The sequence below is a fragment of the Schistocerca cancellata genome, chromosome 7 (genome assembly GCF_023864275.1).
Source record: "Schistocerca cancellata isolate TAMUIC-IGC-003103 chromosome 7, iqSchCanc2.1, whole genome shotgun sequence".
NCBI lineage: Eukaryota > Metazoa > Arthropoda > Insecta > Orthoptera > Acrididae > Schistocerca > Schistocerca cancellata.
In genome coordinates this window covers 33,049,764-33,068,336 of record NC_064632.1, presented here as the reverse complement: position 1 = coordinate 33,068,336, position 18,573 = coordinate 33,049,764, and the positions used below count along the sequence as shown (strand labels likewise).

The window sequence follows — 18,573 nt, the reverse complement described above, 5'->3', positions numbered from 1 at the left end:
TTTAAATAAAAAGCATTATAAACCTCGACAATGGCTTTGCTGCAGTGGTAACACCGGTTTCCGTCAGATCACCGAAGTTAAGTGCTGACAGGCTGACCATCTGGTCTGCCGAGTGCTGTCGGCAAGCGGGGCGCACTCAGCCCTGGTGAGGCAAACTGAAGAACTATTTGATTAAGAAGCTGCAGCTCCAGTCTCGTAAACTGACATACGGCCGGAAGAGTGGTGTTCTGACCACATGCCCCTCCATACCTGCATACAGTGACATCTGTGGGCTGAGGATGCCACGGCGGCCAGTTGGTACCGTAGAGCCTTCCGAGACCTGTTCAGACGGAGTTTTATTGTGGACTTTGCAGAGCGGCACTAAGGTTTTAGATGTGGAGATGTGGTAGGTCACGCACAGATGCAACATTCATTCTTAAACAGGTTATAGAGAAGTCCACTGAATACAACAGACCAGCTTATCTTTGTTTAATTGTCTTAAAGAAGGCTTTAGATAGGATTCAGTTAACAGATGATGTTAACCTGTCTATAATCGATGCATTCTTTCTGTCTTAATAAAAACAATTGGAGACACTTATTCCGACAACTTCATCCAGGCAAAAACTGGCTCAAAGGTAACTAGCTGTACAGCTGTTAATAATGATGATATTAGACAAGGTGACTCTTTGAGCCCACTACCATGACCACGACTTTAGTCATGGACGAGGCAATAAAGAAGGTATTAGCTCTTAGTGGTTTTAGAATGGGGAACAAAGAAATAAAAATAATTTGTTGGGCTGATGATGCAGTTCTTCTAGTAAAGAGTGAAGCTAACCAACTGAAACTTTTACATGTACTTAATGTGGCAGCCAAAAATCTAAATATCCACTCAAAAAACCAAATGTATGACCATTTCTGGGGAACCAATTACATGAAAACCGAAGCAGATGGAAAAACAAACACTTAAGAAAAGATGCAAAGGCAAGAACACACTATACAATAGGAAGACCAATGATGACAAACACAGCTAAGACAAGACCTGAAACATCAAAAACCAAAAGCTTTTGGAAACCACAGAAATGAGAATTCTGCATAGGATTGCAAGGAAGACACCGAGAGAAAGAGAAGTGCAAGCATTTGAAAAGGATATACAATGTGCTCCATTAATGAGTGGGTATATAAGAAAAAGCATGAATGGAACAAACATACAGATATGATGGATGAATGGAAGACTGTGAAAATCAAGAGAAATTTACCACCAACTGCTAAAAGAAATATGAGCCATCCAAGGAAAAGATGGAGTGATGTTCCCTCCCTAGTTGTTATTTTCTCACTGTGTGTTACATTTATCATTGGTGTAGTACCTCTAGATGCACAGAAATGAATATGTTGTGTCTTTCTGAAAATGGAAAATCCAGGAAGGAATATAAAAATATTATGAGACGGAAAGTTGCTACTCACCATATAGCAGTGATGATGAGTCGCAGATAGACACAACAAAAAGACTCTGACAATTAAAGCTTTCAGCCACTGTCCTTCATCAGCAATACACACACACACACAAACACACACACACACACACACACACGTGCAAATGCAACTCACACACATGACTGCAGTTTTAGGCAACTGAAACCACACTGTGAGCAACAGCACCAGTGAGTGATGGTAATGGTGACTGGGTGGGGGTAAGGAGGAGGCTGGAGCGGGTATGGGGAGGGATAGTATGGTGGGGATGGCGAACAGTGAAGTACTGCAGGTTAGACGGAGGGCAGGGGTGAGGTGGGGAGCGAGGGGAGGGGGGGGGAGACAGCTGCCTCCCATTCCCTACCAAGAAGTCCCTTCCGTACACCCTAGCCGCCCATGGTTGTCACATCTGCTGTGATGAGCAGTCCCTCTCGAAATATACCAAGAGTCTCACTGAAGCCTTAACTGATCATAAGTATCCTCCCAACCTTGTACAAGAACATATCCGACGTGCGTTATCTTTCCAGTCTCCCACCACCTCACAAAGTCCCACCGTCCAGCCACAGAGGAGCATTCCCCTGGTAACTCAGTACCACCCAGGACTGTAGCAACTGAATTACATTCTCCACCACGGTTTTGATTACCTCTCGCCGTGCCCTGAAATGAGAAATGTCCTGCCCACTATCCTTCCCATCCCTTCCACAGTGGTATTCCGCCGTCCACCGAACCTACACAATATAGTTGTCCATCCTTACACAACCCCTGTTCCCAACCCCTTACCACATGGTTCATACCCCTGTAATAGACCTACATGCAAGACCTGTCCTATACATCCTCCCACCACCACCACCACCACCACCACCACCTACTCCATTCCAGTCACACTAACATCAACTATCCCATCAAAGGCAGGGTTACCTGTGAAACCAGTCATGTGGTCTACAAGCTAAGCTGCAACCACTGTGCTGCATTCTATGTAGGCATGACAAACAACAAGCTGTCTGTCCACTAGAATGGCCACCAACAAACTGTGGCCAAGAAACAAGTCGATCACCCTGTAGCTGAACACGCTGCCAAACATGATACCCTTCACTTCAATGACTGCTTTGCAACTTGTGCCATATGGGTCCTTCCCATCAACACCAGCTTTTCTGAATTTCGCTGGTGAGAACTTTCCCTGCAATACATCCTACATTCTCATAACTCTCCTGGCCTCAACCTTTGTTAGTCACTGTCCTCAACCATCCAGCCCCTTCCCTGTTCCCATTGAAGCACTACACAGCTGTCATTCCACCACCACACCCAGTCTTTTTATTTCTCTTGTATTTTTGGATTGATTACAGTACTAGTGTCACCCAAAAAAAGAAATAATTCTGCTTGTTGTATGTTAGACTGAAGGATATTTACATATCTGAGAAACAACAGTAGACCTAAGTTTGAGCCTCGTGAGATCCCATAAGTGATTTCTCCCCAGTCAGAAAAATCTCTCCTGTTACATTGGTTGAGTTATTAAGTATAACTTTCTGCATTCTTTTTGTTAGATAGGACGTTATCAATTAGTTTGCTATAACATTAATTCCATAAAATCTCAGTTTATCAAGGAGAATATTGTGAATCATAGAGTCAAGGCTTAGCAGGTCACAGAAAATACAAAACTGGTGCTATTTTGTTATTTGGTGCTTGTAAAATTTGGTGAATGAATGTGTAGATAGCATTCTCATTTGAGTAACTCTTATCAACTCCAAACTGTGATTTGCTGAGGATATTATTGTTGCTCAGGTGGGCTTCTAATCTGGAATACACAACCTTCTGAAAAAATTTGGAAAATCTTGTAAGCTGTTGTTAATATCTCTCCTATCGCCCTTCTTACAGAGTGGTGAAACAATGACATATTTCAATATATCTGGATAAATGTAACATTGTTTGATATCTGGAAAAATGGCTTGAGTTGGTGATGCATTACATATTTTAGGCCGGCCGGTGTGGCCAAGTGGTTCTAGGCGCTTCAATCTGGAACCGCGCGACTGCTACGGTCGCAGGTTCGAATCCTGCCTCGGGCATGGATGTGTGTGATGTCCTTAGGCTAGTTAGGTTTAAGTAGTTCTAAGTTCTAGGGGACTGATGACCTCAGATGTCGAGTTCCGTAGTGCTCAGAGCCATTTGAACCATTTTGAACATATTTTAGAAAAAACAGTGCTTATTATATGGGAACAGGTCTTTAGTACACTGTTGGAAACCTCTTCAAAAATCCATATTAGCTTTTATTTTTGAGAGTATATATAATTTCAGAAGGAGAAGTGCCTGAATTTTATGTTAGTTGATTCTTCAACATATTCTTTCGATTTTTCTCTTGAATTGTTTGTCCCTATATTTTTAGCTGCATTTAAGAAATGATTATTAAACATATCTGCTACCTGTGACTGACTGTTTACAGCCATTCAACTTAAATTAATAGTGATGTTATCCTGTTCTGTGGCATGTTATCCTGCCTCTCATTTTACTGCATTCAATTAAGTCTGTTGTTAGCATTACTGATTCACGATATAAAGTGAATGTTCCTTGATTTTTAATAACTTATCTTAGTAATTTTTAGTAGTTTTTATAGTGTCTGCTACTGCAGGATCTTTACTTGTTCTTACCAAAAGATACAATTACCTTTTCCTTTCGCAAGATACTTTAAACTCTCTAGTGATCCATATTCTTTTAAATGACAGTTTCATGTCCTTCCTAATTAGCCTATGTGGAATGCTTTTTTCAAATAATGATATGAATTTATCATTAAATAGATTAAATTTTATGTCAACATTTGGTTCATCAGAGACCTGTGCCATAGGGTTGGGAACTGTAGGGTTCCTCTAGATGAGTCAGGTGTGCACTACACATCAGAGGCTGACTATTTGAGGGATGCATACAAGGCTTTTCTAGATTAGGTGACTCTCCATCCAGTCCAGATAACAACAGCTGCAGAGGACACATACAAGTTTAAGAGTAATACCCAAAGGAATGCACCCCCCCCCCCCCCCCCTCCAGTCCGCTCTCTCCCTCCCAACAGGCTAGTGTATTAAAATCCTAGTAGATAGCTGCCGAAGCATTCGCATCAAAGTGCCAGAGTTTGAAGAGCTTCTAAAAAACACTTAAGCTCACATAATACTACATACTGAAGTCTGGTTAAAGCACTAAGTCAATAGCAGTGAGATTTTTGGGGAAAATTTCAGTGTAAATCAAAAGGATATGCTAATGAGAAATGGACTGGGAAATCTACAGAAAAAGAAACTGAAGCTGCATGCAATACTGTTTGGGCAAGTCTCAGTACCAGTGGTGGGCATAAAATGATAACTGGATTCTTCTATCTCCTACCAGACTCACCTCATTATGTAACCAAAAACTTTAGAAAGAACCTCAGTTCCCCTGCACATAACTTCCCCAATCATAATGTAATCATCGGTGGAGACTTAAATCATCCATCATTCAGTTGGTAAAACTACATTCCTGTCAGTGGTGAGCACGACACGACATCCTGTAAAACATTACTAAATGCCTTCTCTGAAAACTGCCTAGAACAAATAGTTCAAAACCCCACCCACAATGGAAATACATTAGGTCTAATGGGAAGTAGACCTGACCTCTTTGACGATGTCGACATCAAAACTGGTATTAGTGACCGTGACGCAGTTGTGGCAACTACACTCCTGGAAATTGAAATAAGAACACCGTGAATTCATTGTCCCAGGAAGGGGAAACTTTATTGACACATTCCTGGGGTCAGATACATCACATGATCACACTGACAGAACCACAGGCACATAGACACAGGCAACAGAGCATGCACAATGTCGGTACTAGTACAGTGTATATCCACCTTTCGCAGCAATGCAGGCTGCTATTCTCCCATGGAGACGATCGTAGAGATGCTGGATGTAGTCCTGTGGAACGGCTTGCCATGCCATTTCCACCTGGCGCCTCAGTTGGACCAGCGTTCGTGCTGGACGCGCAGACCGCGTGAGACGACGCTTCATCCAGTCCCAAACATGCTCAATGGGGGACAGATCCGGAGATCTTGCTGGCCAGGGTAGTTGACTTACACCTTCTAGAGCACGTTGGGTGGCACGGGATACATGCGGACGTGCATTGTCCTGTTGGAACAGCAAGTTCCCTTGCCGGTCTAGGAATGGTAGAACGATGGGTTCGATGACGGTTTGGATGTACCGTGCACTATTCAGTGTCCCCTCGACGATCACCAGTGGTGTACGGCCAGTGTAGGAGATCGCTCCCCACACCATGATGCCGGGTGTTGGCCCTGTGTGCCTCGGTCGTATGCAGTCCTGATTGTGGCGCTCACCTGCACGGCACCAAACACGCATACGACCATCATTGGCACCAAGGCAGAAGCGACTCTCATCGCTGAAGACGACACGTCTCCATTCGTCCCTCCATTCACGCCTGTCGCGACACCACTGGAGGCGGGCTGCACGATGTTGGGGCGTGAGCGGAAGACGGCCTAACGGTGTGCGGGACCGTAGCCCAGCTTCATGGAGACGGTTGCGAATGGTCCTCGCCGATACCCCAGGAGCAACAGTGTCCCTAATTTGCTGGGAAGTGGCGGTGCGGTCCCCTACGGCACTGCGTAGGATCCTACGGTCTTGGCGTGCATCCGTGCGTCGCTGCGGTCCGGTCCCAGGTCGACGGGCACGTGCACCTTCCGCCGACCACTGGCGACAACATCGATGTACTGTGGAGACCTCACGCCCCACGTGTTAAGCAATTCGGCGGTACGTCCACCCGGCCTCCCACATGCCCACTATACGCCCTCGCTCAAAGTCCGTCAACTGCACATACGGTTCACGTCCACGCTGTCGCGGCATGCTACCAGTGTTAAAGACTGCGATGGAGCTCCGTATGCCACGGCAAACTGGCTGACACTGACGGCGGCGGTGCACAAATGCTGCGCAGCTAGCGCCATTCGACGGCCAACACCGCTGTTCCTGGTGTGTCCGCTGTGCCGTGCGTGTGATCATTGCTTGTACAGCCCTCTCGCAGTGTCCGGAGCAAGTATGGTGGGTCTGACACACCGGTGTCAATGTGTTCTTTTTTCCATTTCCAGGAGTGTATTATTACCGAAGTATAAAGAACAACTCAAGTGAGTAGAAAGATATATATTTCCAGTATACTAATTAAAAAAGCATTAGATTCCTATCTTAATGAGGTACTTGACAGTTCCAGCACAGGGTAGGAGCTTGTAGAAGAATTACAGCTCAAAAGTTTAAAAGAATAGTTGACCATGCACTGGACAGCCATGTACCCAGTAGAACAGTTCATAATGGGAGAGACCCTCCGTGGTATACAGTCAATATGTAGAAACTTTTAAAGAAACAGAGCTTACTGCATAATAGGTGCAAAACAAAGCACAGAACTAGAGAAATGCTGAATGAAACACATTTGGCCGTCACGAGAGCAATCCATGAAGCCTTCAGTGGCTGTCACAAAGCCCAAAAAATCAAATCCCTGTTGGATTCTAAACTGAATTTTCAGCCAAATTACCCCCTCTTTTAACAATAGTATATTGTAGATCCCTTGGAAAAAAAAGAGAATGTCCAGTAGTTGGAAGAATGTACAGGTCACACCTCTTTACAAAAAGGGTAGTAGAAGTGATCTACAAAACTACCAGCCAATATCATTGATAGCAATTTGTTGTAGAATTTTAGTACATATTCTGAGTTTAATCATAATGAGGCATCTTGAACAGAATGACATCCTCCATGCCAACCAATAGGGATTACACAAGCATTGATCATGTGAAACCCAACTCACACTTTTCTTACATGACCTACGAAATGCTTTGGATCAAGGCATTCAGAAAGATGCAGAATTTCCTGATTTACAAAAAGCATGTGTGTCAGTACCACATCTATGTTTACTGTCAAAAGTACAGTCATATGAGATATCAAGTGAAATTTGTGATGGTACTGAGTAATTTTTAGTATGGATAACACAGAATGTTATCTTGGGTTTGTAGTTCAGGAAAGAGCAATCTGAATTGTAAGTGGAGTCAAAAGAAATCATTACTGTACAAATCTTTTTGAAAAAATATAAAGTGTTATCAGTGACCTCACAATATATCCTATCCCTTACGTGCTTTTTAATTAAGAACCACCCCATGTACAAAATCAATAGTGCCACTTTCCATTATGATACAAGATCTAAACACAATGTCATACCCACAGCAAAAACTTGAGTGTTATACAAAAGGGAGTACATTATTCAAGCACAAAGGTGTTCAAATGCACTCCCATCAAACATAAAAATTCTTACCAGTGCCACAATTTAGGAGTAAATTGAAGGAATATCTATTGGAAAACTCTTTTTACTCTCTCGATGAATTTTTAATGTAAATATTTCTTCACTGTAGTTTAGGAATGATACACCGTACATGTAATATCTATTACTATCACTTTCTAAATGTTTAATGATGTACTTTAATGTTAGCATTTTACATCCTATAACGTATGTTAACTATAACATTGGAAACTCCAGGTAGGAATCTCAACAATGTAGGAAAAGATAGATGCTACTTACCTTAAAGATGACACGTTAAGTTGCAGACAGGCAAAATTAAAAGACACTTACACAAAGCTTTCAACCACATCCTTCATCAGTAAAAGCAAAATACATATCATTGATACACAGAAGCAAGCACACCTCACGCACACATGAACACCAACTCCAGCAGCTCACGCCAGAGCTGCCGGAGTTGGCAGCCACGTGTGCATGAGGTGTGCTTGCTTGTGTGTTTCTCTTTTGCTGATGAAGCCTGTGGCTGAAAGCTTTGTGTTAGTGTCCTTTAATTTTCCCTGTCTGCAACTTAATGTGTTGTCTTTGCAGTAAGCAGCAATCTATCTTTCCCTACATTGTTGTTCACTATAATATATGATTTTATTGTTTTATATCCAGGGTTGCCACAAGTTACCCCAAGTGATATTACCCGATTTCCAGACATGTCTTAGCATTTTCCCCTGACAAATTTTGAGATCTCAAGGGTAAGTTAAGACATAACTAGACAATCTGTCTTGGCAGCTATCATACAAGAAATAATAGTGCAAATGAGGAAATATCTTAAAAAAAAGAAAAGAAACTTCCAAGCAGATGATGTTTCCTGATGTGAGCAAAAATCTTAAGTACTAGCATCAACATCTTTTGTAATGAACTGTTTTTAGATAGAGAAAGCAAGCCAAATAGTATATGTGTTTCATTAAGATCACTGATGTTATTTTATTTCAATAAAACAAAACACTTTTGGTGACAAAAATATGCATTTCCTTGGAATCACAAGACAGATTTAACATACCTTCACTGATTTCAGAAATAACCTCAAAAAAAAGTAGGCCTCTTGAAAAAAGTGTATAAGGCGAGGAAGAATTGTGAAAATCAATGCTGTAGGTGACCGCCAATAAAATCTTTATTCAACTATGTTCATCATTGCTGGTTATTACTCACTGTGTTATATCTATTATTTTACAGGTATTTTGTGATTTTTGTTTAGAGAAATATATGAGTATATAGCATACAAACCACCAGCGACTGACACAGTTTTCTTCTTCTTTTGACTTTCTAACATATAAACCACTTTTTAAGTGCCACAATGTCCTAGAACAAATAAAACTTCTATAAAACGCCACACTGTACAATGTATTTGTGGTGAGACAGTCGCAGTTCCTAAAGTCAATCACCCATGGCCTCTGATCTGCTGAGGAGCACCGGAGTCCTGGGTCCATGAATAAACCATGAAAATCCACTGCATTATGCCACATACAAACAGTCCTGACCTGGGGACAGATCGGTGAGACTAGATCCGATGAGCAGGACCTGCACATTAGTCGGAACCGAATGACTTCAGATCGGCAGACCCGATCCATTAAAGATACCCGCAGAAACGGCCTGCAGTTTTGCCTCTTAATCAAAATCCACTCATATGGCCAGCTATTCATGAGCCACAGACAGCATGTTGAAGAAATGATACCTTGGTGATCAATCCATACAACAGATAACTTGTTCAAATTCTCTGAGAATCAATCATAATGAGGATAGGTAGCAACTCACTGTAAAGATGATTGCTGAGCCACAGATAGGCACATAAAAGAACAATCACACTCTCACAACTAATTTTCAGCCATAACTTTTGTCAGAAAACGAGAGTGCACACACATTCACACAATCACTCAGACAGAACTAATGCACACACGACCGCCGACTCCGGCTGCTGTGCCTACAGCCTCTTAGAATCAGATCCAAAGAAACTACTCCTGCCTCTCATCAGCAGCTGCTGGGCCAGTGGGAAGAAGTTGTGACAGCACTGACTGCAAGCTGAGGGGAGTGGTAGGAAGTGGTGAAGCAGTAGTAATGAGGGAGTAGGGAAGTGGTGCATGCACTCAGCTGCACCCAACCAGTGACACTGCACGACACCTCAATAAACAAACCATTTCATCTACTGAGAGAAAAATGAGATTTTTCCAAGTTTCCCTGATATTTCCCTGACTTGTTTGAAATTCCCTGATATTCCACGATTTCCTGAACCTGTGGCAACTCTGATAGCTCAGTTTCACTGCAGTTCGAGCCCAAGTTTGTAGTATTTTGTTTCCACATCCATGTTATATTACAATCTATAATTGCTGTATATTTAGTTTATTGTTCACATGTATGGTACAATATCTCAATTTTTAAACAATGGAAAATCCAGGATGGAATAATGACAATATTATGAAAATGATAGATTGCTAGTCACCATATAGTGCAGATGCCGAGTCACAGAAAAAAAAAAAAAAAAAAAAAAGACTACTGAACGAGTCAGCTTCCAGCCAAAAGGGCTTCTTCTGAATTAGACAACATAAACATGAACATTCATGCAAGTACAACTCGCACACACACATGACCACTGTCTCTAGCTGGCCTCAGCAGCCAGAGGCAGTGGTCATGTGTGTGTGAATTGTGTTTGACTGTGTGCACATACATTGTCTAATTCAGAAGGCCTTTTGGACAAAAGCTAACTTGTTTAGCAGTGTTTTTGTTGTGCCTGTCTGTGACTCACACTCTCCACTATGTGGTGAGTAACAATTTATCCTTTTCATAATATTGATATATCTCAATTTTTAATTTTTTAAATTACCTTTTTACTTTGTTAAACTTGACTCACTCCATATCTATGAAATTCTTTTGTCTACTGGATCAACGGAACACAAATAAATAAACAAACTCTGTGTTCACATGGATCATAGCCGTCTTAACCCATGGACTGCAGTCGTGTGTGAGAGTTGTGTTTGCACGCGTGTGTGTGTGTGTGTGTGTGTGTGTGTGTGTGTGTGTGTGTGTGTGTCCATTGTTGACAAAGGCCTTAATTGCTGATGAAAGCTATAATTTTGAGAAACTTTTTGTTGTGCTTATCTGTGACTCAGCATCTCCGTCAATCTGTAATTTCTACCTTTAGCCAGGATGTTTTCTGTTCCACCTACTATGATCACCTGATCCTCTCTGACCAGAGTCCATTCATGTCAGATCACTATATCTATTTCCTGGATTATGTCAGGTATTAAGATTTCTGGCTGGACTTCCAAATGCTCAGTTCTCAAACGAAAAGACCCACAGATCCCTAGATACTAGATGAGCAGGACATTATTAAAATCTATGCAGGATATTATAAAAAGTGTAACAGGGAAGATACATGAAGAACAGGAAATTACTCTTACAAATGCTAAGGATATCAATAGTGGTAAAAAAAGACCTGTCAAATTACATAGATGATTACTTTATAAATGCTTTCCAAAATGTGGCTTCAATTGACCAATCAGGATAAACTTAGGTTTTGCACACCAGCATACATCATGAGGTTAGTTCCAACGAAAAAGCATGAAGTGGTAAAGGTGATTAAAAGCCTCAAATGCAAAAGTCAACTGGTGTAGATGATGTTCCAGTGTCACTTAAAATCTGTATCGATTCACAAATTGCAACTTTAGTCCTTGGCTCACATTGTTAATTTATCAATCACTGAACATGTGTTCCACAAAAGATTAAAAACATCAAAAGTTATACCTTGATTCAAGTGTGGAAATAGGCATAAAGTTCAACATTACTGACCCATTTCACTCCTTCCGGCATTCTCTAAAGTAATTGAGAGATTAATGAAGCAATGAATCACCAAGTACCTGGATGACTACAGCCTGCTGCATAATAACCAGTATGGCTTGCAAACAATTACAAGTACAGAAACATTAACAAAATAGTTAGTATTTTGGATAACAACAATAGTGCTGTAAATAGTCTTCATTTACAATATATCTGCTGGGAAAGCTTGAAGAGTCACAACAATAGTGTTGACAGAGTTAATTTAGATCTTTCTAAAACTTTCAATATGGTTACTCATGATATCCTTTTAGATAAGCTGGATGCAATGGTGATAAAATGAACAGAAACAAGTGGGTTCAATCATATTTGCAAAATATGCTGTTTGTAAAAATCAGGTTCGTATCTGGTGTAAGGAAAGTTGAAATAGGTGTATCCCAATGTAGTGGGTTAGGGCCTCTTCTGTTCCTCATTTATAAAAATGATATAACACCTCAGACACTGCTACCATGAAAATGCTGTTAGCAGATGGCACTAATGTAATAGTAAGTGATGTTAGGGAATCTCTGACCACTATAACTGATAAAGTCTTTAAGTCCTTCCATTCATGGTCCAATGCCAACAGGTTGACCCTAAATGTGAATAACACAAACTATATACAATTTGAGAAGACAAGTCAAAACCAAGATCTCCATCTGGTACTGGGCAAAAATTAATTAGAAAGGGTTCAATGCACATAACTTTATATATTGACCAAGACTTACACTGAAAAGACAACATAACTAATCTCACCCAGAAACTTAGTTCTTCATGTTTGCTCTGAGAATTATTTCTAAAGTTTGTACCCCAGTCAGTTCTACAATGGCTTATTTTAATTATTTTCAGTCCTTTGTAGCTTATGGGATAGTTTTCTGGGGTAATATTAATAGTTGATTACATGAAATTTTGACATTACAGAAAAGGGCTTTTTAAATCTTGTCTCATAGCTCAGCTAGGGCTCAATGCAAGCTCCTATTTAGAAAGTTGTGTTTGCTTAATGTTCCCTCCTTGTACATGTACAAATGTGTGCTGCTGATATGAGCTACACATGGTGACCTGCTAACCAAGTTTGATTATTGCAACAATAATACTTGCAACTCTGGGTCTCTCCATATACAATAAGTTAGAACATCTCACACTCAAAGACATGTGAGGCACTGCCAACAAACATACAGAGGTGGAGACAGAAATGGCTTTTAGATCAGAGTTAAAGCCATTTCTTGTTGAGAAGTGTTTCTATCATGTAAATGAATATGTTACCTTATACTGTAGAACTACTAGGTCCTGATTCACTGTTGGGTTGTTTTGATTCTGTTAACTGATGTACCATCAGTGTTATGTTTGTCTTTGCAAACAATGTTTCTGCTTTTGGTCTTCTGTTTCCTCTGTTTCAAAGGCAGTGAGACAAACTATGCTGAGAAAGGATCTGGTGCTAACCTAATTTTATGTTTATAGTGTTGGCAGGTTTTGTGGTTGTGTTTTACGCCTTTTAGCAGTGCTATATAATGTGCTCTTGTGTTGTATTTTTTTTTTTAGGGATATTTTAGATCAGTTTCATGATTTACCTACAACATTAATTGACTTATTGTGCATTTTTAATTATTTGTGGTGTTACATAATTTGTTCATGTGTTTTCACTTTCTTCGTAGTGTTTTTATTTTCAAAATTTATTTTTCAGTTATTTACTTATTGTGCATGTTGCACTCACAATGTAGATGATGTATTTCGTCATTCCCCTTCCAATAATTTACCCAGCAAGGTGATTACTCGTCTTCTTGTACTGGGAGACTGGGGTTTATTCCCTGTTCAGCCATCTTGACTAGGGTTTTCCATGGTTTCCCCGTGTCTTTAAGGCAAATGCTGGGATGGTTCCTTTGAGCAGGTCATGGATGACTTCCTGCTCTATCCTATCATAATCTGCAGATATTTTATATGTACTTATTATTTCTATATGATCCTGTCATGTCTGGTACCATCGTAACAAATTGTTTATGGACAAATAAATAAATAAATCACAATCCTTACACAAATTCCTTTTCCTCTGTCACCTGGCTAAGGCTAGTACTTGGATTGGCTTCACAATACTTGTGACCTATTCCTAATCTGTCTTCCACCATCATGTCTACACCCTGTCATGGCTACTACCTACAGCTAGCCTCTTTTCTTCCAAATGTAGTTGACGAAGTTGATGAGGGTTGTGTGTGTGTGTGTGTGAACAGAAGTTTTGCACTAATGGTATTGTCAAGGCAGTTCGTTTTTGGGCGTATTCACACATTTTCATACATGATAATATCCATTCTTGTTCTCTTACATGTACCTAGAACAGTATGCATCTAATATAATTATATAAAATGGTAAAAAGACAATTAATAAGTACAGGCCTTAATTTAGTTAAGACAGACAGATTCACAGTAAACTATGTTTCGTACAAAATAAAATGACACGATTAATCTACATACCTGTTCATTACTAAGTTCATCTTGTGGACCAGTATCAGTTTCAGAATCATGATTAAATTCTGAATTCAGAGCTGACAGCACAGACGACACCTGACTACTTGTCATTGCAGGGAAAGCACCAGCTCTAGACAGCTGAGATAGAATTTCTGCAGGAGACTGCACGGCATAAGACGAGTCCAAAGCTGAGAAACTGGTGACTACAGATGTAACTTGATCAGGTGCGGAGGACTGTGAGGACTGTGCAGAAATATCAAGTGACTGTGCAGATGTGTCTGACAATTGAACAGCACCTGTAGCTTGCATCATAGCTGTAACATTGATGCCAGAAATATTTGTGGCAGCTGTATTTGGTCCAAACACTGAGCATTCTGTAAGCATTCTGTCACGAGCTGAACTTAATGTTGTCATAGATATTCCATGGTTTTGCCAAGATGGTGTTTGTCCTAAGCGAGGATCTCTTACAGAAGTTACTTGTCCAGATTCTCCACTAATTACTGAATTACATACGTGTACTGTGTCAGAGGAGACAGGAACTGAAAGTGGAATGTTCAATTCACTGCCACATACCGTGTTAGGAATTGAAATAATCTGTTCAACAGATGTTGTGGAATGCTCATTTTTGTTCAAGATTATGTTACTTGACATGGGCAACAGTGTGCTTTGACTGATAGAATTTTTGTGCCTGGTATCTGGTAATGGCATCAATGAATTGTGGCTAAAATCAGATGAATCATCTGATTTTATGTCAATCTTTATACCATTTTCAGTCTCACACACATCAGATACTCCAGAATCAAGGAATTTAGGTACGTCTTCATCATCAGTGACAGAATCAAAGGCAGCAGAGGAAGACAAAGCTGTTGTCAGAACATCCCTGTCAAGATTTGAAGGATTGGGATGATTTTCTGGAATATCTTGTGATAAACTTGATTTCAAATTTGACAATAAGGGTAATGGAACAGAGTCATCAATGGTTAGGTTGTTCTCAGTCTTTGGCACTGCTGAGAAAGCAGCATCAATAGTAACATCTTTTGATGATGGAAATGTGTCCTGTTTGGGTACAAAGGTGTTTGCAGATGGCAGTGCCATATCACACAAGGATCCATCACATTTGTTGGACAAGGACGAAGAGGTTACGGAAAAATGTGATGTATTTGGTGTTGGAGCAGTATGCTGAGCAATTGAAGTGACAAATGATAACTGACTTGAGTCTGAAAGACTAGCAACTGACGATGATGGCACAAAAGGTGGAGCTGCAATAAATGTACTGTTGTTCAGAGGACACACTTGGGAAACGCCAGAAAGTGTATCAGGAAGCAGAGGGTTGGTTTCTGATGGAAAGAATGTAAATTGCTGAGAATCAAGCTGATGCGCCTTTGCCACCATATTATCATTAAAGAAATTAGGGGGAAATATTTTAAGATCCTCTACATGAAATATTTCATCTGTGTCTTTTAAGTCGTCTTTTCCATGTTCATAACACGGCATAGTTTTCTCCTCTGCTGTGGCAAATGACATTAATGCCTGAAAAAAATGAGGAATATATCAGTCATTGCCATATTCTAAATGGATTCATTACGCAAACAGCAAATCTACGGCAAAAGAAGGAAACGAACCTGACGCAAAATGCTTTCTGAAGGAGACCAATTTGCTGAAGAATCTGTTCGCGTATCACATACACCAGAACCATCACATTTTGTTAAATCTAGCAGCTCTGAGACGACAGTGTGACAATGTGGTGACAAATCTGAATCGTAATTTAAGGTATCGTTATTAGGAGGCTCTGTCTTTGGTTTTTCCATTACAATACCGAATTTATCTGAATTTTCCATTGTGGTGTCGAAATAGTATCACCGTTTTATTTCATTTTATGAGAGCCGCTACAAAATGTTGCACGTGGTAATTTACTTAGAACAGAAAAATGCATTTCTTTTCACAGCTGAGGGCAAATATAAGGGACTACGTATTCAAATAACTCAAAACTTTCATTTCAAGTGTTTAATAATGACATCATAATCTGCTATGCGCTTTTCTCAGTTATAATATTCAACATTTTGCACGAAGAAGGTTACTACGTGCAGCAGTAACCAATATTCTTTTGTTTCTGCATCCTACTCTCGCGTCAGTTAAATATAATTTCACGGCCATATCGAAGAACATTTCACGCACTACCCTGATGTGAGGCTAGTTGCTTCCTTGAATCGTCTATGGTGTCACATTTGTTGCTGTTTCACTCACTGTGTCGCAAACACTGTTGTCGAAGGTAAAAAAAAGATTACATTTTACGAAAGCTAATCACTTCTTCCACACAGATACATTAAAATTCAATATTAAAATACCCACATGCCATCACGCCATATTTGATAACCTTGAAATTTTTGTGTTCGACTACGACTAGAATATCGGGAAGCGCCAATTTTAAATTCAAACGCTATTAACCTAGACTGTAAGAAAATATACGATCGCAGTTGAAATGTAAGCGAAGACGTTATGTAGGTCATCTGACTGAAAAGGAAGTAAATGCTGTATTTGTAAGATTATTTGAGAAATATTGTTGTTCGATAACACTAGTGTTTAAGTATTACTTGTGTATACCGACATCTACAGCATATATTCTGCGCTTAAAGCAGAGCACACCGTTAACTTAAGGAGAAAATAGCGAGAATTGTTGGATGTGTGATTGATATTAGAGAGTATAAATTGCAGATTTTAACATTTACATTACGATTCTGTCAGTGATTAGCGTGTGTGAACGTGTTGAGCTTTATTAAGATATTGGGGATTAATTTTCCTTGGCAGCTATTTTGTAATAAAAAGGTAAATCGCAATTATTATTATTGGGAAAATTGGCTAGAAATATACAGTGTTAAAACTGCATCCTCCGAACCAACCTATCATCATTGCTTTCGCTAAAAAATAAAACAAACATCAAAATAGCGTATAGTAAAAACGCATAGAAAGCACTGTAAGGAACTGGTTTGTAACGCTGCATGAATTATCAGAATTGACTGGAGGATGCTTTAGTCTAACCAAATTGGAAACATTTGCCACAAAATATTTCCGTCATTTAAAAATATTAGCTCTTTACAGGGCAAACTATTTTCGCAGAACAGAATCAAACCATTGAGGAATTGTAATTATGTAATAGAAAATGAAGATTATGCAAATTAGATGTGAAAGAGATTTTACAGTCTCATTTGTTGAGTTCGTGGGAAAAAAGAAAGTATTATAGTTTTGTGTGTCTACAGATACCCCAATAGTAACAAAAGTGTCGCTGGTGTTGATGACAACCCACATTATATTATAAAAACACCAGCTACACATATACTCATTTGACAGATATCTGAAATTCATGTTTATCAGGTGATGTCTTCGGAAAACAGCTAAACACAGGAAATGTAGTACTAATGATCAGTAGTGTACGACTAATTCTAGACCTCTGTCAGTACCACCAGGATTTTCTAAAATGATTGAAAAAGTGTCATTTCACAACTGACTACATTCTTAGGCAAAAATTGTTGTGGCCCCATCATAAGTTGCATTGAGAAGTATCTTTTTTTTTCATTTCTTGATGATACCAGTGTCCATTTTCATACCATCTGTATACATGCGATATTGTATGTGCAAAAACAGCCACTCAGTGATGATCAGAGTGGCACTATATCCAACTCGACAACAGTAAATCGACCATCAATAGAGCACCTGCAGCATGCTGCAAGTTTGCAAAAAATATTATTATCTACAGGTGTCACCATGTTTTTAGATCACAGCACTCAACTGAAGCAGCTACTTTTAACCTGAACAACCATGTCTTAAAAGTTATGGGCAATCACACAAAAGTTTCAGGGCTATCTTTAGACCTAATAAAAGTGCTGGGTATAATTGATCATTCTTTACTCTTGAGAAAGCAACAATATAGTGTAAAAGGCATGTGAAATGAGTGGATTATTAATATATGGAATATTAACATAAATAAAGTACCGTACATAGAAGGAAATGAAATCCAGGTAGACCTTTTGGAACCATATGTACCACATCCTAGTATCCTAAGGGGCCCAATTTTTGGTCCTATTCTGTTTTTGGTATACATAAATAATTTCGCATTACACATTAGGAATTCAGTGCTTCACCGTCGATTTATCTAATTTTCTCTTCACCTGTGGATTGAAGCATTCAGAGAACTCTTGAAGAATGGCAACGTAACTCCAATTTCACCCACCGACTCGGCATGGGAGGTTTCTATGACGCTCAGCTGTTTGGCAGTTAACGGCTCAGCGTTTGCTACGCACATGCGTCTTTGAAGGATCTGCGGTTCTCGGCGACAGTTAACTGTCCACAATTCATCAAATCCGTTCTTAAACGAGACAACAGAGGCTGGGATGACCAAGTTATTCTTCAGTGGTATGCTTCTCTTACATTCCACCACAATGTCCATGGGTTGATGCATGGCACGACACATGACAGTTACGTTTCTAGGGCTGACTGCAGGAATGATCACTTCATCCAGCACACAGTCTCCACA

The 18,573-nt window shown here is 39.9% G+C and overlaps 1 protein-coding gene across 2 annotated transcripts in view; it reads right to left on the bottom strand.

Moving 5' to 3' along the window:
- LOC126091902 (uncharacterized) overlaps positions 1–16,393 on the bottom strand; it is a 113,714-nt gene extending 97,321 nt beyond the window's left edge. For both annotated transcript variants that reach the window (XR_007521279.1, XM_049907203.1), the window contains exons 1-2: positions 15,668–16,393; positions 14,052–15,575 (exon numbers count right to left, since the gene is read on the bottom strand). Coding sequence is in view for 1 of the 2 variants with exons in the window: in XM_049907203.1 (XP_049763160.1) it covers positions 14,052–15,575; positions 15,668–15,883 (1,740 nt within the window). In the remaining variant the exon portion in view is untranslated. The remainder of the gene's footprint in view (positions 1–14,051; positions 15,576–15,667) is intronic.
- Between the last annotated feature and the right edge of the window lie 2,180 nt (positions 16,394–18,573).